Source organism: Eretmochelys imbricata, chromosome 1 (assembly GCF_965152235.1).
Source record: "Eretmochelys imbricata isolate rEreImb1 chromosome 1, rEreImb1.hap1, whole genome shotgun sequence".
NCBI lineage: Eukaryota > Metazoa > Chordata > Testudines > Cheloniidae > Eretmochelys > Eretmochelys imbricata.
In genome coordinates, this window is record NC_135572.1 from 14,663,460 (window position 1) to 14,689,523 (window position 26,064).

The 26,064-nt window shown below is 46.0% G+C and overlaps 1 protein-coding gene across 3 annotated transcripts in view; it reads left to right on the forward strand.

Annotated features, from left to right (window-relative positions):
• The window catches only part of FCHSD2 (FCH and double SH3 domains 2), a 221,045-nt gene extending 215,203 nt beyond the window's left edge, over nt 1-5,842 (forward strand). For all 3 annotated transcript variants that reach the window (XM_077840751.1, XM_077840679.1, XM_077840803.1), the window contains 3 exons: nt 736-859; nt 1,008-1,090; nt 3,623-5,842. In XM_077840751.1, coding sequence (XP_077696877.1) covers nt 736-859; nt 1,008-1,090; nt 3,623-3,703 — 288 coding nt within the window. In that variant the 3' untranslated portion in view covers nt 3,704-5,842. The remainder of the gene's footprint in view (nt 1-735; nt 860-1,007; nt 1,091-3,622) is intronic.
• Nucleotides 5,843-26,064: the final 20,222 nt, after the last annotated feature.

The following is a 26,064-nucleotide window of genomic DNA, read 5'->3' on the forward strand; positions in this document are numbered from 1 at the left end:
TAATACGTTCTAGACAAATGGGTAATGAAATCCTGCTTTCCTCCATACCACCCCCTGTGCTTGGAACAGTCTCCCAATATTAAAAAGCTCCCTCCTCCTCCTCCTCCTCACCTGTTGCGAGAAGCTTATCAGCAATAATGGGCACATGCCAATGTGTTTGTTCACTGCAATGTGCCCACTGTTCTTTCAAATTATAAGCAGTGTGTGGTAGGGTTTAGCATAGCTACCTGTTGTAAAGCATCGGATGCCATTACAATGCTATAGAAAACTAACTTCTACTTCTTACTGATGCCTTATTGCAGTAAAGTGCGTGAGTTTCATTATTCCTACTTTTTGTTCCTCTCTGCATTTAAATGACTTACATGCTGTCAAGCAATCATAAAATTCATGATCATGAACATTATTTTGTGGAGGTGTATTTGGCAAGATGTGCTCAGTAGGATGATATGTTTTTAAAACAACCTTCAAACAAAACCTGTCTAGATTACAACTGCTGGGGAAATGAGGAAAAATCTGCTCGGAATAGCCACCTGTGATTTTTTTTTATCACTGTATTATATCCTCTCTCTTCTCCCCAAATACAGCTGATAAGCACTTTTATCTGACAGATACAACTTCTCACTAGATGAAAGCAATTGGGATACCAGTGTATCAGTTAGTGAGTATATACCTGTGTATTCATTGAACTTGCTGAAGAATGAATCTCTGCAGCATCTCTTTTCCTCTGTAACACAGATATCCCCAAAGCCTCACAATTCCCTTCCACTCTTGCCGCTGTATGACCAGCCACCGATTAGTCCCTACCATAGTCCTGATAAGAGAGGCTCACAGTACTTCCCTAGGTCACCATCAACTAACGGTAAGAGATTTTTTGCTAGTACAAGAAACGTTATATCCAAATGTTTGTTTTAATTAACATTTCAGATTGCAGTGGAAACATTTTCTTTTCACAATATTCAGCTCGTTCAGTAACACACACAATGTGTTTTTATTGTTCACTCTTTCAGAAAATAGTTTCAGCTCAGATTCTCCTGGATTCTCACAGCCTCCACGACCTGCTCCTGAAGCCTCATATGGCAAACTGCGACCTGTAAGCTTCAAGTGTTGCTGGGTTTAGCGGTGTGGTGGTAATATATAAAGCAGGCCAGATCCTCAGATGATACAAATCAGCATAGCGCCATTGAAGCCAGTGGAACTATGTTGATACCCCAGCTGAGAATCTGGGCCACCATATTCTTCACATCCTATTATAAATCCTATCTGTCAGATTAATAAATACGCAAACATATTATCCCCAGAAAAAAAATATCCAAAGGAAGGCTTGTGCACATGTTGTGGAGTGGAACACAGACGTGTCAAAAAGCTACATGATGTGTATGACAGCCAGTTAGATAAGTAAATAGCACAATAAAACAAAGCTGCACCTAGTTACACAATGGGTCATTATGTGTTTAACGATGACCTTGGATCTTATTAATAATTCACTTTCTGCCTTATCTGAGTGTTGATATCTGCCTTCCTAAACTCAGTAGCTGTGCACCTAGATAATTAGACTTTGAATCATGGAAACCAAAATCAGAGGTTTTCAGATCTACAATAATAATAATAAAAAAAAAATAGATGCTAGTGTTAATCTTATACTGCTACTTCAAGCACTGGAGGGCTGTTTCCATTTTTCCTTAGCCAGTATTCTCTCTCCACGAGTAATAACCTAGAGTCTGTGCATAAGAGTGTAATATATAAATAATAGCATTAAAAGACTGAAAAGGATAGATGCAGGAGCAGCTCGGTCCTGTACTTTGTACACATGTTTTTCAGAGATTTTGTGTTGCAAACCACAAAAAGTGTTTGGCAGAAAAATCTGTTTGCCAGCAGTCTGTCTCAGCATGTGGCCCTGTTGGCGCCTTTACATCAGGGTTAAGCTCATTTGTAACCCCCCCATGGGTCCTCTGATGAGGAGCTCCTCATACTAAGATCTAATATGTTTTGAGACGTCTGTGCTACCTACAAAGAGATTTTGCCAAACGAGGAAGGAGGGAATTTATTAACTAAAATATTCAAAATCCATATGTTGGGATTACTTTGAAATCAAGAGATTTGGGGGTTTTAAAGTTATAAATGAAGCCACAGTTAAGTTTAGACAGTCATATTTTCATAGCATTTTTGATGACCAGTGCGGTTACAGACAATAATGTCTTTAGGATTTCCACCCTTCTGTACAATTTAACTTTTTAGCATATGGAATTGTGGCTTCTTGACTATGGTTTTATGCCAGCATTTTCTAAATTGGGTACCTAAATCCATATTGTCAAAGGTAACAAGCACCCACAATTCCAAGTGAGTGGGTTATATGCATAAACCAAATGTGTTGCACAGTTTAGTGGTTTGCCATTATCCACTAGAGACACGGGATCAAAATAGCACTGTCTCATTAAGAACTTCAGTATTTAAGAAACAGATCTTCTCTGACCAGCTTCTTCACATCAACTCACTCCCACTGATAAAATTACTGGGTCTTTCCTATTCCATGTTGTAGATTTTCCTCATCACACTAGTGGGCTGTACTTTTGTTGCACAGCATCTTTGCTGCTGGCAGTCTGCCTGAGACAGCATTGTAGTGTAATGCCTCAGTAAACAAATGTTTTGAAGCAGCATTAAAATTTAAATACCCTTCTTTTAATCAAAATTTGAAGCGAGGTATATTACTGACAGCCAGTCGTAATCTTCCACTTCTCTCCAGCGTTGTGAAGCCATTTTGTGTTCTCTGCAGTTCTTGTTTTACATGGTAGTAATGATATTGAAGCCATTTTGAGAGCATGTGATAAAACGCATTAACGTTTACCATAATGCTCTCAGAAGAGCTGTAGTAAGTTTATTAATGTGGTAGAGAATCAAAAGGACGTGTCGTTGGAGTTAAAAGAACTGGATGGTTTCATAAGCTGTCTGTTGACTCTAAAAGCTCACACACAATATGAAATCAATGAAAAGATACAATTTTTCCTTTTAAAAAATTACTGTTAAAGCAAAAGTTCATTAAACAACAAAAAAATCTATATTTTAACTAGTAACTGACTAGATATAAGTAAGCTGCTTATTGCAGCAAGAAGTTCTGTTATCCTCACGATCCACGCAAGCTCCATTCTTTTGATCTGTGGTGTCACCTGATCCCTGCAATAGAATTACAAGTTTGTTATTCAAACTGGATTTATTTATTGACTCTGAACCACACTGTAGTACAGAGTGACTATTCCCCGTTGCATGTTTATGGTATCGGGGCTGTTAATCATTCTTGAATAATAAAAGTTTATAATCAAAACAGTGACAGCTGGAACAGTTCTAGGACAGATATCAGTGATGGCCTCATTGCATGGGCCAGATCCTCAGCTGGTGTAAATAGGTGGAGCCTCATTGACTTAAATAGAGGTACACCTGTTGACACCAGCTTGAGGGTCTGGCCCAGTGTTTCTGTTTTTAGTCTACCTAAGCCATGGAACTTCACGTATATAGTGTTGTAGCCGTGTTGGTCCCAGAAGTTGATTCAATAAAAGATAGTATCTCACCCACCTTACAAAACTTCATAATAAGTCTTCTGATAGTTACAGGTGTGTGTTGCTCATTTCAGGTACGAGCTGCTCCTCCGCCCCCTACACACCATCACAGGACGACGGAGAAGATGGAGGATGTGGAAATTACTCTGGTATAGTGATTGGACTAGTGAAGTGGTGGTGCTACAATCAAGGCCAAATGTGGTGTTTGGTCAATCTTCTTTTTAGGCACCTTTGCATGATGAAGACTTTTCATAGAGCAAGAAGTGGGGAGGATTATAGGTGGCAGTGACATGGTGGATTCCTTCCCTCAGTCATGAATATTTTGTGCCTTTTTTGTTTTTATATACATCATCCTTCCTCCCTTAGCACAAACCAAGATGGGCCAAACGGTGAGCAGAGGAATGTGTTGGAGCAGGTTTCTCTTTTGGCTACAGATGGTCAGTTTTTATATGGAGGACTAGGAGAGAGCCTCATTCATGCAATTTAGTCACAGCACACTTATACCATGTGCATTAGTACAGTATATTACTGTTGCTGTAGGAACGTGTTAAAGGTTTTCAATTCAGCTAGCATTATGTGTCTGATTAAATAGTAATCAGATTTTATGGAATAAAAAAGGGAACAAAAGAATAGGTTTAAGAAGAGGCTGGCTCCTCTTTCGTCCCCACAAAGAAGGAAAAAAAAGGAAAATAATCTTACAGATAAGGAAAAGTGCTGCAGATCATATGGCATTAATTGCATTAATGCACACCTCTTCGATAATTAAAAAACAGAACAAAATAGTCTTTGTATTAATATTTATGCACTTCATTTAGTAATCGCGTATCTAATCCGGAGGTGCTGAATTAGTAGCAACATCTTGTTCTATAGCATAAACCAACCAGTAGAAAAGTGACGTTTTGTCTAGATCTGGAAATTGAGCTTCATTTTTTTTCTTAGCAGATTTTTTTTTAGTAGATGGGTCACTTTTATCCCAGTTATTGCCGTGTACTTTATTATCAGCATTATCAGTATATCTTTGCCATCAAAACATCTGGCTAGAGTTAGAAGTGTCATTCAGAATACTTACATGCATTATTTAGTGTCCACTTTGGATAGTCCCATTGTATTTCTCCATGCAAAGCCCATTGACTAGCCAAGACCAGAGAACCAGGAAATCCATGGCCTACTCCAGTCCTTCAGAAACCATCTTTAGGGGTGAAAGGAGTAGAGGAGATTAAGAACTTTTATACAAGATACAGGAAGTACAAGGACTTCAAGGGTAATTTCCCACCAGGTTTCTCTAAGAAAGGAACTGTTGATATTTTAGAAAAAATGGGGTGGTTTGTGTTGCAACATGAATAAAAATGGTTAAGGAGAGGAGGGGAGCCCTTCATCCCAGGGGGAAATGGTTGTTTCTCTAAATATGATAATTAAACTGTTTTGAAAATCGCAATACCCAGAGGGTCAAAACTTCAGTGAAAAACCATCGACAAAACATTTAAGAGCTATTATATGGGTTATAATGAATGCACTTTTGTGTATTCCTATTTTTCCTAAGCCAGTAAATTGTCTACATTAAGTTAACTTACAAGGGCTTTTTTTTTGTTTTTGAGGCTGCATTTACGAAATCATTTTACAACATTTTATCATAAACTTTGCACATACTTGTAAATCACAACCCAAGCTGGGTATCTGAAACATTAGTATTTGCCAATCTCTTCTCCCAGTGGGATGTTAGCTAAGAGCAGAGCTGTTTGAAGTAAAATGTCATCGGTCAGTCATGAAATCTGTGACTGTCCATTGAAGATTCTTTTCCATGTTTTTCATTCTTTTGCATCTCTCGTCCTGTTGATCTGTTTGAGGTCTTTTTATGTGTTTATCAAACTTATTCTTAAGTTTACAAAAAAAGTTTTTTAAAAGATTTAACTGTTGGCAAAAAATTTTAAAAGCTTCAAGATGCAGAAGAAAAGCAAGTATTGCCATAATGTTAATGTTCAGTTTTCTTGGCCAGTTTTTCTGTGTCCTTCATACCCGGACTTTCAAAATTCAGAAAGTGTTATATTAAATATCTTTAGTTGTATTTTAAAATATTTTCTGTAAGAGCTGCTAATTTTATTTAAAAAAAATAAAAGTTGTAAAAATATGCCTCCTTTTTAACTATGACTTCTTCATACAGGGCATGTATTCGACGCATCACCATGTACAGTGTCAATACACTGAAAGCATAGGTGCAAATGCTTTCTTTATATTGGCTGTAAAAAGTTTGTATTTATTATGTATAAAATGTTGAATAATAAAAAAGTGAAATTAAACCCATGTGTGTTTCTTGGTACACAGCTCTGTTACAAAAATGGCAAACTCATACAGAAGATTTACTCCAGATTTACACCAGTAACTGAGAGCAGAATTTCACTGATGATATGATGGGAAACATCTTCTGATGCAAGGGATTGTTTTGTTTCTTGGTTTATTTTTAATCTGTCACTCTCTTACCAAGACATTTAAGTCCTGGTTCAGCAAAGCACTTGCATGTGTGCTTAAATCCATCTCTATTCAGCAGAACACACAAGCTTAAAGTTAAATGACTTCATAGGGATTTAAGAATATGCTTAAGTGCTTTGCTGAATAGGGATGGATTTAGGCACATGTGTAACTTTTAAGTGCTTTAGTTAATCAAGGCCTTATAGCATAGCCACACTTCTGGCCAGACTTGGCCCAAAACCATTAAAAATCAGCCCGTCCCTTCCCATTCTTACTTGCTAAGCCCTGATACCTGGGTTATTTACCCCTGCAGCAGCTGATAGCATCGCTAGTTCCTAAAGCAGCATAAAGAATGCTGCTCCTTCCAGCCCAGGGCGTTAGTGATAACATCTACTGTTGCAGGTGAAACATTGGGCCTGGGTCTTAGGAAGTAATGTGTCTTTCAGTTCACCTGTCAACTAACAAATTCTGGCGCCATTCCCATCAGGTATTGAGCACTTTGCCAGAACTAGGCCATTGTTCCCAGAACTAGACTGATATCACTGATCCTTAGATAAATAAGCAGGTGAACAATTCTTTGCTCAGCTGGTGCTCATTCCATAAGACACATAGTGGGAGAAATCAGCAATTTGCCAAATGTTGAAGAACAAAACTGCTAAGAAATGTTATGTTTGCTTTCAAGCTTCTGAAAGAGTATTAATGTACCAAGAGTGGTGAGTCAGTAAAAAAAAATTCTATTAAAATGATCGCTGGGTGTCCTTTATCAGGAGAGAAAGTGTTACAACTATTGTCAAATACATTTGTCCTGTAATAGAATGACATGGTGTATATGTTTGTGAGAACAGTATAAATTCCTCTCTACCACAGCCCTGTCCTCATCTTTTGGATTTCTCTATGCCATAAGAACAGCCATACTGGGCAGACCAATGGTCCATTTAGGCCAGTGTCCTGTCTTTGACAATGGCCAATGCCAGGTGCTTCAGAGGGAATGAACAGAACAGGCAATCATCAAGTGATCCATCCTCTGTCCATCCCCTGTCATACACTCCCAGCTTCTGTCAAACAGAGGGGCTAGGGACACTGAGAGCATGGGCTTGCCTCCCTGCCCATCCTGGCTAGCCAGGATGCGGGTAGTCTTGGTGATGTTTTCTGATGGAACTAAGAAGTCATTCCAAGTGTCTTGCTTTGCTAAGTACAACTGTTCTCAAAGATGGCACCCTTGTTGCACTGGGAACTAAATTATACAAAGAAAACCACATTTTGATTTGATTCTTGACTTTTTAAAGCTCTTTGACAGCGACAGTCGGACTGTCATTTGCTGGGATTGCACAGCACCTAGTGCCATGGAGCTCTGACCTGGTTGGCCCCTAGACACTGCTGCAATATAAATGTTTAAATATTGAAGATCTGGCCTTTCTTCTCTGTCCACACAGCTAACACTCGTATCCAGGCCTTTCAACTATGGCAGCCTCCCCCTCCTCAGGCCTTGACAAGTCCCATCGTGCCCCACTTAACATCCATTCAAAACGCTGTTGCAAAGATCATTTCATTGGCCGCGTCACCCTCCCTTTCCATCCCTCCATTGGCTCCCCCTTTCCCACTGTATCGAACACAAACTACTCACCTTCACTTTTAAGGCCTTTTTGCGCGGCCTGTCATCTCTTGGGTGCTATTAAGCTGTCAGTTCCTGACTCTGCATCACCAATGATGCCCGCCTTAATAACCCCTTTTGTTACATTTTTAACCAGCACTTTGCTGCTTTGTCTTGTGCTGCCTCTTCATGTCTGGAAAGAGCTTCCCCCTGAACATCTGCAAAGCCACATAATTGTCCTTCTTCAAGTCCCTCCTCAAAGCTCTCCTCTGTCATGGTGCATACAAAAAACTTCCACCTTACATCTCATTACTCAGAGTGCAAGCTCTTTGTGTTCTGTGTTTGTACAGTGCCTAGCACAATGAGTCCCTGATCCATGACCGGGAACCATAAGAATTAGCATAATACAAAAAAAACGTTATTTTTAATTGACTTCATGAACAGTAACTTCTAAAAAAAGAAAAGGAGTACTTGTGGCACCTTAGTGCCACAAGTCCTCCTTTTCTTTTTGCGAATACAGACTAACACGGCTGTTACTCTGAAACCAGTAACTTCTAAATAAAATCTCCCTTCTTTATTCCTCATTTCCTTTCATTCTCCCCAAGACAGGCATATTTCTCAAGAGCTTTCGCTTTGTGAATAGGATTGTTTGCGCACTGAATTTTTTGATAGTGCATTTAATTTGTAACAATAATTTACATTCAGACAGATCTCTTCGTCCCAAAGTGCTTTACAGAGTGAATAGCTAGCTCTTGGAAATGAAAGTGAGAAGCAGCTGCTGTTTCAGGGCACACCGCAGTCAAGAGCAAGCAGTGTGGTGAGTGGAAAGAGACGAAACCAGGTTAAATAAGGAACAACTGTGGAATATGCTGCTGGGGAAATGTAGGTAGGCAGAATATGGAATTTAGTAAAGATGAAGGGCGAAATCTGGCCTCATTGAAGTCAGTGGCAAAAACTCCCATTGGCTTCAGGAAGGCTAGGATTCTACCCAATGAGTCTGACAGGTCTAATCTTACATGAGATTGTTACCGGCCATAAGTGACCTGGGTGTTGCTGTGTAGCAAACAACGTCATAACTCGCTGAGTTGAATTGTGCTGGGGTTTATTCTTGGTTTTCATAACATGGAAGTGTTGCTTAACAAAACTCCGGACGGATGGGTCTGTTCTCTCCTCCCTCAGGGCTTAGATCTCTGGCTGGCTTAGGGGTCTCACTCTTCTCTGCATGTGAGTAACCTGCATTGGGGACTGGATGCTCTGTGGGCACTCCCAGCATTGGCCTGCAGATCGCGGTGGGTGTGCTGGAGGCCAAGGCTATCCACATGGAGGCCCTTACTCAGGACCAAGAGGAATCTGTGTAAGAGGATGATGACTTATTCAGTCTTAAGTGAGTTGCCAGCAAGCCTGGGGGAGAAGGATGCTATGGAGAATGTCAGTCCCAGGACTTCCCCCTTCCCCCCCCCCATCTGTAGGTCTGGCTTCCTGAAGAAAGACTACTGTGGAGACAGAGGAAGCATGCTCTTCCCCCACTTCTGTGCCCCCAGCCAGATGTGTTTCTGCTCTTCCATGCCCCCCAGCTAGCCCCCTGTGTATCAGCTCCTCTCCACTCAACTGGGAGGGGCAGGGAAGGTGTTTTGTCCTTAGTCTGGGATGAGCAAGGAGGTTGCAGAAAGATTGATTGGAGTTTAAAAAAAATCCCCAACCTGAATTCAGGGCCACAAACAAGCCACTAAAGCAAATTCAGCTAGAAAAATGTTGACGTGCTTAGTATTGCAAGTAGCTTCATACTCAAAGCATTACCCAGGGGGACTGAGAATTACAAATGTGATTGAAGGTTCATGGGAGTGAGTGAGCCTCTGCATTGCAGAAGTGAAGGTCATTTTTACCGGAAGATAAAAGCGCTGCAGTGATTCCAGCTCTGAACCGGGTAAGGTAAGTAAAATCTGCCGTCTTCAATTACCAGGGCTGGATTGGAATAGACAACTGGCATCTGCAGTGAACAGCCACCTCTCTCTCTTCACAGTACTACTTGGCAATGAAATGGCAGTGGTCACTCTGTGCAAGTACAATAGCCCACCACTGAAATCTATCTCCTGGGGTGGAACACGAGTGTTTGACAGTAGACAGCAGCATCAGTTTAGTACAGAAAGTGAAGAATGCTGTCTGCAGTTGAAGCTGCAGGGGGACCCATACTACCGTTGAACACATTGAAATTTGGTCAAAATCCCAGAGAGATAACACTTACAAAAATGCTCTGGGATCTTAACGATTGGTAGCAGTATGAGCCTTGGTTTTCTCTCTTATGAGTGTTGCAATGTCTAGCAGCACAGCACCCCTAACAGGGCGGCTCAGTCTCCGGGAAAAGAGTATTTCTTAGGACTACTTCCTGCATACAGAACCGTGGATTTTCCTGGGAGGTTTTTCATCTAAGTGCTACAGTTTGACCCGGCTTTGTGTATGAGATCTAATGAGATCCTGGCCTGAACAAGAGAGAAGTGAGCTGATCCGTGATTGATTTAGATTCTTATCCCATTCTCTACTCCTTCCTCAGAGCTTATTTCTTTAAAGAAGAGGTCTTTAAATGGACCCAGAAACCTTACTGAAGTGAAACTGGACTGAGCTTTCCCCAGTGATGTCTCTGGTTTACAGGGGTGCTTCAGTTGAGTTCCAGCCGTTTAACATCTCTTAAATCTCCTACAAGTGACAGGTGAGGAAGTTGTCTCCTTGCTAGCTGTTTGGATACGTCAATGTGGACTCCCTGCAGGCTCAGAAGTCTGACTGTGAGATCAGGGCTTCAGCATGCATGCTCTTCAAGGCAGGCACTGTGTCCCTTAATCATCTCTGAAGGGTCATGTACATGCTTGGCACTGTATATACAGGGTAAATACAGCATAAAAAGATGTATCTAATCCACCAGCAAGCCATACACCAGTGGGACTGGATTGCTCATGGGTTTGCTAATGGACTATGAAACCTTTTCCTTCTAGGTTACGAGTTCAAATGTGGCCCAAGTCATTAGTGAATGGAAGTCATTTCAATCTGACTGCATTGGTCGCCTGTGTAAAATTTATCCACAGACCCATTTTTCCCTTCCCATTTCAGAATTGTTCCCTACAATATATTTCCCACTACTCTAGCCAGTCTTAAATGTGTCCAGCAATAGGGCTTCCACCACTTTGCTTAGAAAACGATTCCACAATCTAACAGATTCCACAGCTGAGAGATGAACGGTACACAGGAGCTAGAACTGGGCTGGTGCTGCCTGTCCAGGTTCTTATTGAACAAGCGTCCAAGTCCCAGAAACCATCACTTCGCTTGGCCCCCTTGCTTGACAGCCTGGACAGGCCTAACAAAAGGTTTTGAATGCTCTGATCGTTTCACCCTCCATGCTAAATGTTACTGTGTGAATATCTAAACCGGAATTTCCTCCTGAAGGCAGATACGGTATTTGGTGGTGAGGTAAAGAACAAGAGGCGCTATAAGAGCGAAAGCAGATAAACAAGGTTTCCTTTTTCAGTCTAAAGAAAACAAAGTGGTGCCGAATGTGGGCATCCTAGATGAGAAGAGAACTGGTTGGGCTGGAATGGGAAACAGCAGTTGGAGCTCGCCTGGGGCTTGGGAGCTCAGAAGTACTTGGGAACGTCTCCCCTCAGATGAGGTTTGGGAGATGTCTCAACAGCACTGGCGGTTGGAGAAGCTTGTGAATCCCCAGAGCAGGTACCGCAGAAGGCAGTGGGTACCCTGGCCTGAAGAGAGATGAGTTCTTTCTGCCTGCCCCATTCAGTCCTTGGTCTCTGTTCTGAGGTTGCCAACGAGTGTGCTAGTCATGCCATGGATGTTGGTAGTTAAACTTGGCTCGCCACTTCATTTTGCACACAGGAGCCCTGAAAAGCCACTGGATGATGATAACCTTCTGGCATGAATGAAAGGCCCAGGACTGAACCAGAAATCTGCTCCAGTCCCCCCCAGTATGAGCCAGTATTTACGGCCAACAAATGACCCTTTCCATTAGAGCAGCCTGTTCTTGTGCTGTGTTTTCAGAATTCACAGCAAGAGGGATACGGAGATTAACTGGATATTTCAAAGCTCCAGGTGAGACTCGAAAAGCAACGTAGCTGGCTAAGGAATAATAATAAATATATGTATCTATTTAAATTGTAACAGGCAACAGAGCCCTCCTGCCTCTATGGCAGCAGGTTCTGTGGGTCCCAGTCCTGCTGCAGGGCTCTGACTGGCAATGCAAAATAAATGGGCTGGTGCTATCACAGAGCCAGGATACACATCAAGTTGTAAGGTAAACAAATCGATGTGACTGATCAGAGGAAGGATGGCCCTGTGGTTAAAGCACTGGGGTGCAACTCAGGAGACCTGAGTTTAACTTCCAGCTCTGCCAATGACCTGCAGTACAATGCTAGGTAAGTAACTTCCTCTCTGTCTGCCTCACTTCCCTGTCTGTAAAATGGGGCTAACATCTCCCAGGGGAGTTGCAAGGGTAAATCCATAAATAATTAGAGCTGTTTAGATAAGAGCCTGAGAGAGAAACCCTATCCCAGTGTGAAATTATTTACATTCCAGCCTGGAGTGCTACAGAAAAACTGCACATTTTAAAAAATGTAGTTACAAGAATGATCAGTATGAAGGATGGTTCTGTTTTCATGGTAATTAGTTTCATCTGTTGTAACGGCTGCTCTCTTTTCCCTTGTTCACTGAAAGATGAATGAATCTCCAGCTCTAGTTGCAGAAGGGACACTCGCTGCAGATGTTGTAAATCCCATGGCACAGCTGGTACCTTTTGTGTTCAACTGAATCCTGCAAAGTGGGTCATCCCTGGAGCAACCCCCTATCCCCCAAATCAGTGCATTGCAGGCAAATAACTGGGCTAGACCAGAGATGCTCACTTCTCCCATACCGGGCCTTTAATATTTGTATTACTGCAGTGTCTGGGAGTCTGAGTCCTGGACCAGGATCCCATCGTGCTAGGCACTGTACAAAAACACCAAGTAAGGGATGGGGTGAAAGTGAGCATGAGGGAGATCAGGAGGAGGGATGCAGTCACTGGGACAAGTGGTGGGGTTGACAGAGGATAGGAAACAAGACGCTTCTGTGTCAGGGGAGGAGGAAAGGAGCAGTGGGGGGTAGAGGAAGGTTCTGTCCTATTGTCAGTTTTCTCTTGGAAGAAACGTTGCGATCCTGTGAAGAGAGAAGTGAGGGGAGGGTTCGGGAAGCGAGTCAAAGGTGGAGAAAAGGCAGCTGGGGCTGTGGGCAGGAGATTCAGTTAAGTTGGTGAGGGAGAGGTGCTCAGCAAGGGAGGGGGCAGAACTGAAGAAGGGGAGATCAAGTCTGTAGTGGAGGAAGTTGGCCTGATGATAGGATTTCCCTCAAAGAGGCTCTGCCTCACAAGAACAGGAGCGGAGGAAGCAGACATTGTGGGTGATCTAACTGGAACCCCCCTTCCATTGAGCAGTATTGGAAGGGCAGGTGGTTGCGATCCCCAGTGCTGTTTTGAGACCACCACACCTGCCACCGTGCTAGTCAACTCCATTCTCAGTTTACAACAGTTCGTAGACTCCCAGGCCAGAAGGGGCCATTGTGATGATCTAGTCTGACCTTCTGCATCACATGGGCTATGGAACTTCCTCCAAAACAATTCTTAGAACTTCTCTCTTAGAACAACATCCCATCTTGATTTAAATATAGTCAGTGATGGAGAATCCACATGACCCTTGGTAAATTGTTCCCATGGTTAATTAACCTCACCGTCAAAAATATAGGCTTTATTTCTAGTCCGAATTTGTCTAGCTTCAGCTTCCAGCCATTGGATCGTGTTAGACCTTTCCCTGATAGACTGAAGAGCCCATTATTAAATTTGTGTTCCTCATGTAGGTACTTACAGACTGTGATCAAGTCACCCCTTAACCTTCTCTTTGTTAAGCTAAATTGATTGAGGTCTTTGAGTCTATCAATATAAGGCATGTTCTCTAACCCTTTCATCTGTCTTGTGGCTCTTCTCTGAACCCTCTCCAGTTTATCAACAACCTCCTTGAATTGTGGGCACCAGAACTGGATGCATTATTCCAGCAGCAGGTGCTTAAGCACCATATACAGTGGTAAAACAATCTCTTTACTGCTACTCAAGATTCTACCGTTTATTCCTCCCAGGATCACATTAGCCACAGCATCTTGGCCACAGCATCTCTCTGGGAGCTCATGTTCAGCTGATTATCCTCAATGATTAAGGCTACCATTTTGTCATGGATATTTTTAGTAAAAGTCATGGACAGGTCACTGGCAATAAAGAAAAGTTCATGGAAGCCCGTGACCTGTCCCTGACTTTTACTAAAAATATCCATGACAAAATGGGAAGGGACTGGGCAGCTGGGAGCTCTGGGGCCCCCACCACTGGTTGGGGCTCAGTGCTCCAGGGTCCCTCCCAGCCACCAGCAGTGGAGGGGAGCTTCAGGGTCCCTTGTCCCCTCCCCAGCGTCAGGGAGCTGCCGTTATCCCCCTGCCACCACTGCAGTGGGAAGCTGCAGGGGTCCTCCTGCCGCCGTGGTGGTGGTGTTAAACTGTGGGGATCCACCCCCCACTTGCGGCGGTGGCTGGGAGCTGCGGGGCACCCCCACTGACTATGGTGGCTGAGAGCTTGGGGGCCCGCTGCCTCAGGCTGCAGGGTACCTCTCCGCTCTCGGCCACTGCGGGAGGTGGCAGGACCCTGCAGCTCCCAGCAGCCAAGGCTGAAGTCACGGATTCTGTGACTTCCATGACCTCGGTGACAAAACCGTAGCCTTAACCATAATCCCCTAATCTTTTTCAGTCACTGCTTCCCAGGATAGAGTCCCCCATGCCTATCCTATAAGCATGGCTACATTCTTTGTTCCGAGATGTATGTGTGTACATTTAGCTGCAATAAAACATATATTGTTTGCTTGTGCCCAGTTTACTAAGCAACCCAGACTGCTCTGAATTAGTGACCTTATTTACCACTCTCCCAATTTTTGTGTCATCTGAAAACTTTATCAGTGATGACTTTTTTTTTTTCCAAGTCATTGATAAAAATGTTGAGTAGTGTAGGGCCAAGAACCAAATCTTGTGGCAGACCCCAAGGGAAACAGACCTGCTTGATGACTATTCTCCATTTATAATCATATTTTGAGATCTATCAGTTAGCCAGTTTTTAATCCATTTAATGTGTGCCATGTTAATTTTACATGGTTGTAGTTTTTTAATCAAAATGTCATGTGGTACCAAGTCAAATGCCTGACAGAAGTCAATTACGTCAACAGTTTAAGGGCGTGGACCCAGCGCTAGTTCGTCTTGTTGCCCCTTCTAAAGGGGTTTGTGTGCAGTATGGTTAGTGAAAGGATTTGTATTGATGTCTAATTGTCTATATAAAGTTGATGATATTCTACATTTGACCATATGTGCATTTCCTTCCCACTCCCGTGTGACTTGTTCTACAGTCTGTCTTCGCTATACTCAGATGCTTGGCACCTGAGTCTGTGCAGCTGGGTCAGCCTAGCCTGTCATGACCTGGGCATGAGCAGTCAGGCCTAGTGGTTGGAGCAGGAGCCAGGAACTGGAGTCAAGGGTCAGAGCCACAGTCAGGAACCAGGAATGAAGCTATAAATCAGAGCAAGCAGGGCTGGAGTGGACTGGAGCAGGACAGGAATATGGTTGGGAACAAACAAGGCAGGGGCTTGGCTGGGAACAAGGCAGACACAGGAGCAATCACAGCTGTGGGCATGAGCACTGTGAGCAGCCAGCAAACTGCTGCTGGGCTTAAAAGCAGATCTGTGGCTACCTCAGCTAATTAGGCAGGCTGGCCAAGCCAGCTGAGCTCATTAACAGGCTGGGCTGGCTAGCGTTCAGGTTTAGCTGAAGGAGGTGGAGCTCACTCCTGACATAGCTGTGGTGTGAACAGCTACACTGCAAACCCTACCTGAGTTACTGTGTCCTCACTGACGCTGCACTCCCCTGTGTGTCACAAGGACTTCTGGGGGTATGTGCTTTGGGCTGCACGCAGCTGAGCCGCTCTGATTCTTTCCCCGTGAATTGTGGGTGAGCTTGTCTGTCCTTCTGGGCTTTGGAGGCCTATCAGCACTGCGGTAGTTTAGCCTGCGTCCTCACTGCAAATTGGGTGGCTATCAGCCTGAGTGAAAGCGGGACCCAGGCTCTAACCCACCCCCACAGCCAGGCCACTTTGCCCAGGTTGTTGAAAGCACCAAACTCAGGTGAGAGGGTTTTTCTTTGTGGATGGGGCCAGGGGGTAGGCTAAAACCTGGGTGAGAGCCTGGGTTAACTGTGCAATGTAGACATACCCTTAGACTTCAGCATGTAGCCCGCGTGGAGCCAGTGAAGGAGAGCCTGGGATAAAGCAGGGGATGCTGAAGGCCAAGTCAGTGCTGCTTTTGAGAGGGACTGTGCTGTTGGTGTTCGTTTGGAGAGCGAGGCGGTTGCATTTAGAAACTAGCGGCTCCCGTGGCTGCCATCAGAAATGGCACAACTCTGACCTCTTCTTTCGTAAATCCTGCACACAGTTCTCAAGGTCTGCATGCTACTTGGCCCTGAATTGCCACTGGCTTTGCAAAGCGAGAGAGCTGTGCAACGTCTAAATCAGCAACCCCTCACTCCTCTGAGACCACCCGAAACCCCAGCCTTTGCGACAGACAGCAGCAGAGGCAGAGAAAGAACTAAAAGCCTCGCAGCTAATGTTTCTGGAGAGGAGCCCAGCTTCACACCAGGCTCTCAGAGGAACAGAAGCCCACTGTTAAGGTCAGTGCAGATTCTTACAGACGGGCCCTGACAGGGCGTTTGATTATTTTCAGATAACAAAGGAGATTTCATGGTAGTTAATCCAGAGGAGATAAGAATTGCAATTGTTTCTTCTGAAATCATCTGAATGGGCTAATCTAGTTCTGGGGATACAATTGATTGTTAAATGAAGCCCAGACAGGGCTAAATGAAAGTAATTCTGGGGTGCTAAACGTATTAATCCCCTCAAAACAGGAGGGGTAAATGCTTTCTGTGTATCTGGTAAAATGAGGACTGGTACATTTCAGTTATGCAGGATTATAGTTTTCACATTTTAGTTAGAGAATTGCCTGGCTGTGAGATTGAAATAAGTGCTTCGGGGGTGACAAGCTCTGCAAACCAAGGTTTTTCCTGAAACAAAATAGCTTGTTTCCGAAAGAAAACAGCCACTCGGAACAGTAAACTGTGTAGGGCTCATCCTTTCTGCAGTTATTTTTCAGACCTAAAAGGGGGATAATCTGCAGTTCAGGATTAAAAATTTGAGGCTGTTTCTCTCAACTCTGATCAAGTGGCCACTGGCCATTGATGAGTCAGACTTCATGGGTCTCCTGCTAGCCAGCTTCTAAGAACTTTGATATATTGTCTGTCAAATAACCCTGTGCTTGAATTAGCAACCATGTTTGCCACCTGTTGGCCTCTTGCTGTTTATTGAGGAGTCAGTGCTACACTGTGTGCACGTGGCTTTGTTATTGTAGGGTTGCTTCTGAGTGCAGGGCAGAGCATGCACCAGTTTGTTGTAGGGTTACTTGTGAGCCGTTAGCAGCACCTGTACTGCTGTTGTTCGTAGGTCTGCTCAGAAATATGGGGCTGCATGTATCCTAGAATCTCAGGGTTGGAAGGGACCTCAGGAGGTCATCTAGTCCAACCCCCTGCTCAAAGCAGGGGACCAATCCCCAGTTTTTGCCCCAGATCCCTAAATGGCCTCCTCAAGGATTGAGCTCACAACCCTGGGTTTAGCAGGCCAATGCTCAAACCACTGAGCTATCCTTCCCCTGCCCCCCCCCCCACTGGGCCAGTATGCTGGCCAGTAACTATGGCTGCTCGTTCAGGGTTAAGAACGGCCATACTGGGTCACACCAATGGTCCCCTCTACCCCAGTATCCTGTCTTCTAACAGTGGCCAATGCCAGGTGGTTCAGGGGAAATGAACAGTACAGGGCAATTATCAAGTGATCCATCCCCAGTTGTCCAGTCCCAGCTTCTGGAAGCCAGAGGCTTAGGGACACCAGGAGCCTGGGGTTGTGGCCAGTTTTCCATCTAATATTTCCCACGCACGTGCTGATTAAACCACAAAAAAGCCACGATAAAGCAACATTAATGCCTTAAGCCAAGCCCACAAGAACAGGGAGATTCAGAGCTAAGGCTGCAAATCCAGGCTAACGCTCCTCCGATGCCTGCTGAGATGTTGCCAAGCATATGGTGTGTGGCGCTACGTGCTGTGCTCAGAACCCTGACGTCCCAATCAGCCTGACAGCGTCCTCTAACGATGCCGGCTCTGCATGGGATTTCGGCTTCAACGTTGAATCTCTGAGCATCTGATTTAGCTAGGACTGGGGTGGGCACCAGAACACAGTGAAGGGGGATGGGAGGACACATGCTGCTAGGAACATACAAGAATGCAGGTGCCCATGTGTACAACGCTGGCATTGGCAACACAAAAACCGACACACTTACACCCTTGTTGAGCAGGGCAGGTGCCCACACATTCTCATTTGCAGATCATCACACTTTCAGGCTTGTGATAAGTTCAGGCTTCTCTGGGCTGTCCTTGGGCAATGTTTAGGTGCAGGGGCCATCAGGAACACTCAGGAGGAAATTGCTTCTCCTTGCCAGGTTGCAGTAAGTCACAGAGGCAGCATAGCGCTTTTGTAAGAAATGCACAGGAAGCTCCCGGACCTGGAGTGTAATTATCTTGGGCTGTATTTTTGCTGCTATAATTATTGCTTTTAATCATCTTACTGCAATACAGCAGAGACAGCTCTGAGTTGCAGGGCTCTGCACAGCGGGAAGATGGTGCACGGGGATTTCTGGCTGTATTTTGCACCTTGCTAGTTGCATTAGAATTACCTCCCTCAAGAGCTAGTTTCCCAGAGGGAAATCAAGTGGTAGATGGGCAGCTAGTGGTGTAGGGGGGAGGAAAGCAGCAATAGGGGTGGACCCTGATCATCCTAGGGTAGAGTGACCAGATGTCCCGATTTTATAGGGACAGTCCCGATTTTGGGGGCTTTTTCTTATATAGGCACTTATTACCCCCCACCCCCGTCCCAATTTTTCACACTTGCTGTCTGGTCACCATATCCTAGGGCTGCCAGTCAGTTTCAGAGGCTCTTTGTCCAGGTGAGCTAATGAACGAACTGGCACCTTTCCACCAGCCATAGTGCTTAACCTCGCATCGTTAAGAACCTGCCTTGCGTGCCGCAGAGCTCGGTGTTTTCACTGGGCTTTTTTTTTTTTAATTTGAAAAGTAAAATATACGGCCCCAAAAAAGTCAGAAATTTTAAAGCCAAAGAAAAAATTCACGTCGAGGCTCTTCTGCGAAAAAGAGAGACACACGTGAGCACGCCAGGCAGGCTGACTGCCATAAGCAGGTCTCATGACGTGATCTGGACTGGGAGTCGGGACACTGTTTCTGGCTGTGCCGCTGACCCACTCGGAGACCTTGGGCCAGTCACTTGCCCCTCTGTGTCTCTGTTTCCCCTCCTGTCCTTGTCTGTCTAGTCTGTTTAGAATGTAAGCTCTATGTGTATGCACGATGGAGCTCTGATCTTGGTTCGGGCCCCTAGATCCCAAGTGATCGGACCATTGTTTGGTACGTTACCTTCTGCCATGCCAGATGAGCCCCCGGGCTTTTGAGTGGCCACAGATTCAGGCTTCTGAGGAAGGCAGAAACCGGCAATGCACCTGACCAATTCTAAAATACTGTACATAGGTGAAAACAATTCCTTCCTGACCCCTGCAAAGATCCGCTTATGTCCTGAAGCTTGCAAGTTGATTAGCCTTGTGTCGTTCACTTAGGCTGAGTGGTTACAGATGCTGTTACCAAGGCAGTTGCTCTCCTTGAACTGCCTGTCAAGGTGTCATTTTGTGGCCTTTGCATGAAGACAGGTGAAGCGGTAAGGTTTGAACGTGAGCTGTTGGGATTGCCCGCGGTTAACATGCGGTAGGCTCATTAAAGAGTAAACAGCTGAACAGTGTCAAGCTAAATAGTGCATGGAGCTCTCTTTTTCCCTTTCCTGTGTTCAGAGAGGAGCTGTTTAAATTATTTACTGGTGTATTTAAAATCCTTTCTTAAGTGAAACCCAGCTGGGAAGCGAAATCTTGTTTACAGGGACAACCACCCAAAATAAAAGTGTCTGAGTCTAATGACCCCATTTGTGAGCAGTTTCGTGCTGCATCCCCAGCAGCTCATCAGCTTTCACACATCTGACAGGGGAAGGTTTTAAAAACTGGGTGGTTAAAGTTAGGCAGCTGGGTCACATATAAGCACTTAACTCGGTGGCCTGGTTATTAAGAGAGAGTGGCAGGGCGGCCTGATGGGCACTGGGCTCGCAGTCAGGGATGTTGTGGTCTGTTTCCTGGCTTGGCCACTGAGTGGCCTTGGGAAAGACACACTGCAGAGGAAGGATGGTCCAGAGGGTAGGGCACTAACCTAGGGCTTGCAAAACCCTGGTTCAAGTCCCAGCTCCATCAGAGACTTCCTGTGTGATCTTTGGCAAGTCACTTCATCCCTGGGCCTCAGTTCCCTGTCTGTGCAATGGGGATAACAGCACTGCCACACCCCACTGTGGGGAAGGTAGGTATATTAAAGACTATGAGGTGCCTGGATACTATGGTGATGGGATTCTCAGACCTTAGAGAGATACTTAACCGCTCTGTGCCTGTGTTACTGTGCCAGGGAGTACTGGGCTATTTGAGGCCCCCTGCTGGAGGCCTCATGGTCCTCCCAGTCCCAGAAAAGGAGCAGTAAAGGTGGGTCCTTCAGGCCTGCCTAGAAAGGCTGCAGGAAAGCAGCCAATCAGAGTCCAGCTGGCTCAGTTAAAAGGCGCTCCAGGGTCTGATGAGCAGGGCAGTTGGCTGAGACCAAAAAGGGGAAGGAGAAGTGGAAGACAGAGAAACGCTCCAGGCAAGGCCTGGGAGAGACCCTGCTCAGACAGGAACAGACGGAGAACCCAAGGAGGTGGTGGGACTAAGTCGGAAGTGGCGCAGGGAAAGTAGAAGCAAATATTAAAGAAAGCAGCAAGTAGCTGGGACCCTGAGTAGTGGGCAGCCACCAGGGAAGGGCCTAAGCTCCAAGGAGGGACTAAGACTCAGCACTAAAAGCCCGAGAAAGGGGCTAGAATTTAAACAGGCCTAGAGACGGGGCCGAAGACCCCAAAGAGGGCCAACCGTTCGTTGGCCAGTGTTACCGTGGAAGGGGTTCCTTCATGCGTATTAACTGTGTGACATAGCTAGAGAAGACCCACCTGACGAGGACAACAGCGGACAGGAAGCACCGTGAGCAGAGAGAGTGCAGGTTTGCACCCAGCCAACAGGAGGTGCTCGTGAGATGTGAGTGCGCCCCATTGCAGTTACCCGTACCGCGCTTCGTCTCCCTCTCCTAGTTAGCCTGTGACCGCTCTGGAGCAGGGACGGTCAATACGCTGCCATCAAATTGTATTTGTACTTGCACTTGCATTGGCCTTCATTTAAGGCTAAGATTTAGTCATGGGTATTTTTAGTAAAAGTCCTGCACAGGTCACGGTCAATAAACAAAAATTCACGGCCCGTGACCTGCCCATAAACACCCCTGACTAAATCTTAGCTGCCTCCGGGGCCCCCGCTGCTCTGGGGGGACCCCCGGGGTCAGTGACACCAGCCACTGTTCGGGCGGTCCCTGGGTCAGCCACACAGGCCGCTGCAGCTGTGGAATTTCACGCAGGTCGCGGAAAATCACAGAATCCGTGACTTCCGCGAGCTCCGTGACAGACTCGCAGTCTTAGGCTTAATGTATCGGTGTTTCCGGAGGCATCATGCTAAAGACCCAGTGAGTCAGCACTGACGCAGGAGTTCTACGTGTGCGAGTACCAAAGGGTTAAAAAGTAAGTTCAATTTGCAGCTCCCTCCAAAGTCTCCCTCCCAGTCCTTCCTTGTCTTCTCAGCTTATGTACCCTGAGAATCCCCTGCCCTTCTCCTTGCTCTGTGCACAGCAGTGAGGGGGGCAGTTCGTGGATTACCAGCTGTGAGATGAACAAGATGGGAAGAGGGTGGGAGCGTCTGGAAGGGACAGAAGGATTATCCCCATTTGTAAAGGAACAATGAGACCCAGAGTGGTTGTGACTTGCCCGGGGAGCATCCTGGTTTAGGGGATAGGCAGGGAATGGAGAGTCCATTGAATAGATGAAGCCTGGCTAGGGACTTTCAGAGGGAGTGAGGTGCCTGTATCCCACTGACATTCCATGGCAGCTGGGCACCCGTAGGCCACTTTGAAATGCCAACCTCAGAGGTGCTAAGCAGCAAATGGCTTCTATTGAAGCTGAGGGAGTTACCCTGGACTTGCACCTAGAGATAACTGACAGCGGAATCTGACCCACAGACTGATAGTCAGTGACTGAGCTGTGGACAGAACTGAGGAGTTCTGGGCTCCCAGTCTAAGTCTAGCAGCTGTAGGGATCCACCACCACCTCCTTGCATTGCATAGCACTGTCCCAAGCCTCTGAAAGCGCTTGTTTGTGTCTGCTGGACTTTATCTCCCCAACGTTCTACGAGTCCATAGAGCAAAGGAACAGCAGATCCTCCACCCCATGTTTTACGTGTTTTCAAAATGTACAGAAACGCAAAATTAATTAATCCATTTCCTTCAAACAGGGCTCGTCCCGTAGATCTCAGTGCGCTCTGCAAATCCAGTCCAGCTTGATAAATTGGTTAATCCATTATGTATATAAAACACCTAATCAGGGCATATGTACCAAGGGCTGGGCTCCTTTCAAAAAAACCAAGATTAAAGGCAGCTGACTGGAGTTTGGGGAAACTTTCCAAAAGTTTGTCAATGTTTTTATCAGCAGTTCACCAAGGGGGTTTATAACAGAAGTGGCAATTCAACCCTAACTGCAGCAGCTGCTCCAACTCCAACTACAGTAAAAAGCAAACTATAATATTCCAAGTCTAACAATAAAACTCAAGGCTGAGTCCAACTTCTCTCAGACTTTACAAGTGGCATTTGCATTTGATATTCCCTTCACTTGAATGACAGTTACCTGGTCTTGATTAGCACCTGGATATTGTCTCTCCTGTATACATTTCCAGAGAGGGCCTAGAAATGCCTGTAGATATTTAATCAAAACTCTTTCTAATCTCATGCATCTATACCCTTGGTTGTATTTTCCATAGCTACTCACTGGGAAAACTCATTCACTACTTGGTGTGTCTGCTGAAATTGTTAGTTGTGATGGTTTTTTGATTTGGACATTTTTCTACTAAGAACCTAGGGCCTCTATTCACAAAAGCGCTTAAACACATGATCAACTTTAAGAATTAACTTCAGTTATCACCTGTTGTTTGTACCCTGATAGCATCTCGGAGCCCTAGTTATGAACCAGGACTCTGTGGCGCTAGATGCTGTACAAACACAGAACAAAAAGACAGTCTCTGCCCCAGAGAGCAAACCGTCTAAGCGATGGGACTTAAGCACGTCCTGAATCAGGGCTTAGACTAAGCATTGCCAGCCTGGTGCCCCATTCTAAGCTCCTGGGCTGGATTTGAACGGCCGACCGCGCAGGAGTTGAGGGTCTGTGCTGCGTTTATCAGTCCTGTGGTTGTCCTCCCGCACTTCCACTCTATTTTTCGGTACATTAACACTTCCGTTTAGAATCCATTAAACCACTGGACCAGTCCTGAGTGTCTGCAGTGGAAATCAGATAAAGGAAAGCAAGCGCCGGTCATAAAAGTCAAGTAGAATAAATGGCAATGAGTGAAACTGGAATTCATTTGATACTTGACTTAAACACGCATACTTGAGCAACTCCTCATCCCATAAAGCTGAGGCAGCTGCCCCATTTGCCGGCCAGAAGAGTATGCTCTTCTACCCTTTCCCGAGCGAGGAAGTTCACTCTCCCACTTTCCTTCATCCAGCCCTTCAGTCGGAATAAATCATCAGAATGTTTGTTTATAATTCAATAAAAGCGGTTTAGGGGAAGGGCCCTTGTAATAAATAAGCGCTAGTTGAAAGGGAGGCCATGGGGCCTAGTGGTGGGGGTGATATTCCACATGTAAAGAGACAACCATGTACTTTCAGCTGTGAAGAGCTTTTACTTCAGCTGAGGGGGGAAGTGCCTCTAAATCTTGGGTTTACCAGGAGAGTTACCAGATTATTCCAGGATGTCCCAGAAGCTCTCCCGCCAATATAGCGCTGTATGCACCTGGGGGTTAGATCAATGTAACTACGTCACTCAGGGGTGTGGATTTTTTACCCTGAGGGACACGGTTATACCGGTAGGCCAGACCTCAGTGCTAGGCCTTAGACCTGCCGTGTGTCTCAGCGGAGGAGGCTGCCCAGCCTGCCCTAGCAGTGAGGTTCTGTTGAAATCACGGAGCGCTGGGTCAGTGGTGGGACCTCAAGGGGTTGCCTTGCAGCGCCCACAGCAAAGCCGCAGGTGGCTGCAGAGACACAGCAGCGCAATGGCGGCGGGTGACTGATGGCGCAACGGCCCGGGGCCGCGAAAGAGGGAACAGCGACCACTGGGGGCCAGCTGCAGCAGTGCAAGCAGCCGCTGAGGCAGTGTTCGATGCCTTCCCCCTCCCCGGCCCTGAGGTGGGAGGTGAACTCACACGAACGCACCTCTGAACTCTGGGCCTTCGCTGACCAAGGGCAGCGGCTGTGAGTGGGGGGCAATGGAGGGGGAGGGGAGGAGGGGTGTGTTAAAATGCCACTTGTTTGTCGGATTTTGACACTGCAGGGGGAGAAACTGAGGCGAAGGACACGGCCCAGTGTGCTCTGGGGGGAGGTGGAGTTTGCTTATGCTCCCATGCGTTTAAAGATGGTTGTGGTTGGTTCCCGTTCCTTTTTTAGTAAAAGTTCTCGTTTGTTATGCACAGCTTGCGAGTGGGGTAATGTGGCCCCTTAGCGGCACCCAGGGTAGTGTTACATTTCCCGTTGCTGGGTGAGAGCTTCAGCTGGTTTTGTTCTGCGTTGTCAAGAGGAAACCCTAAACTTGAACGTGGCCCTTGCTGCTGCCGACTGCACGTGGCAGAAGGGTTCCACACGCTGTGGGGAATGAACAGTCAAGTGGAGGCAGGAGCATTTGGTCTGCTAGAGTGAGAAGTCGAGCAGAGAGACTGGCCAGGTCTGTGATACCGCCTACTTCTGTATAACTTACGTTGCTCAAGGCTGTGAATAAGCCACCCTTCTGAGCAAGGTTAGTTACAGCAGCCTAAGTGCAGGAATGCAGAGCGCTATGTCGATGGGAGAGCTTCTCCTGCCGACATCACTCCCTTCTCTCGCGGAGGTGGATTTATCATGCCGGCAGGAGAGCTCCCTCCTGTCTGCATAGAGCATCTTCACCAGACGCACTTCAGGGGCAAAGCGGCATCAGTGCAGCTGCGCCGATGTAGCGCTTCAAGTGTAGACCAGCCCACTGTCAAAGCTGTTCCTTTGCTCAGAGCAGTGAGTGTTAATGACCCTGGTTCAGTTTTTCATGATAGACTCACTGAGGTATGTCTACACTACAGGGGATACAGGGCACAGCTACAGCACTGCAGCTACACCGTTGTAGTGCAGACACTTACGACAGCGCCAGAAGGGGTTTTTCCATTGCTGTAGTAAATCCACTGCCTTGAAAGGGAGAAGCTAGGTGGAGAGAAGAATGGGGTTCAGTCAACTTAACTACATTGCAGAGGGCACAAAATTTTTCACAGCTCTGAGCACCGTAGCCAGGTGCACCTGTGTTTTAGGCGTGGACCAAGCCTGAGTTACTGGAAATTTTTAAACAGTGCACTCTTGGCTCTTGTACGAACATTTCACACCCCTAAAAATGTCACCACAGAAATTGTCCCAGTTTATGATTTTGAAAGTACGATCAGCTTAATTAGGGGACGCATCAGTCAAGTCTGCGGGAGAAAGCAAGGTGTGCATCTCACGTGCTGCCCCAGCTCTGACCTCACAAAATGGCCACGGCATCACAAAACAACAGACTCCTAGAAACACAAAGATGCAGTCCCACAGGGAGCAGAATTCAAAGTTACCAGCTCTGTACATCAGTTATCCAAGTGCTACCAAATGTTCAAAGTGCCCATCGTGGGTTCAAAAGGCGGTCTTCCATTTGTCTCCTGCCCTGATGCACAATAGGTTAGAAGCACAGCAGAGATCCAGTTTGGTGAAAATTCTGACCAATCACACGCGCTCTTGTAACCCCCAAGATTAAGGGCAGGGCACACTGGTTTCGAACAGTCACCTGGTTTCAGGCCCAATAGTCTATGCCAAGGTGTAGTATTCTGTCCTTTTCTTAATGCAAAGAACTGGAGCCCCTGTTGGGGAGGTGGCGTGCCGGACGATGGCGTTGGCCAGGCTTTCCTGATGTACGCCCACACGGCTGCCAGTTCTGGCTTGGACATGACATAGACTTGAGATCGACCCTCCGCTCCCTGGGAATTTACACCCCAGTCCCAAAGAGGAAACACCAGA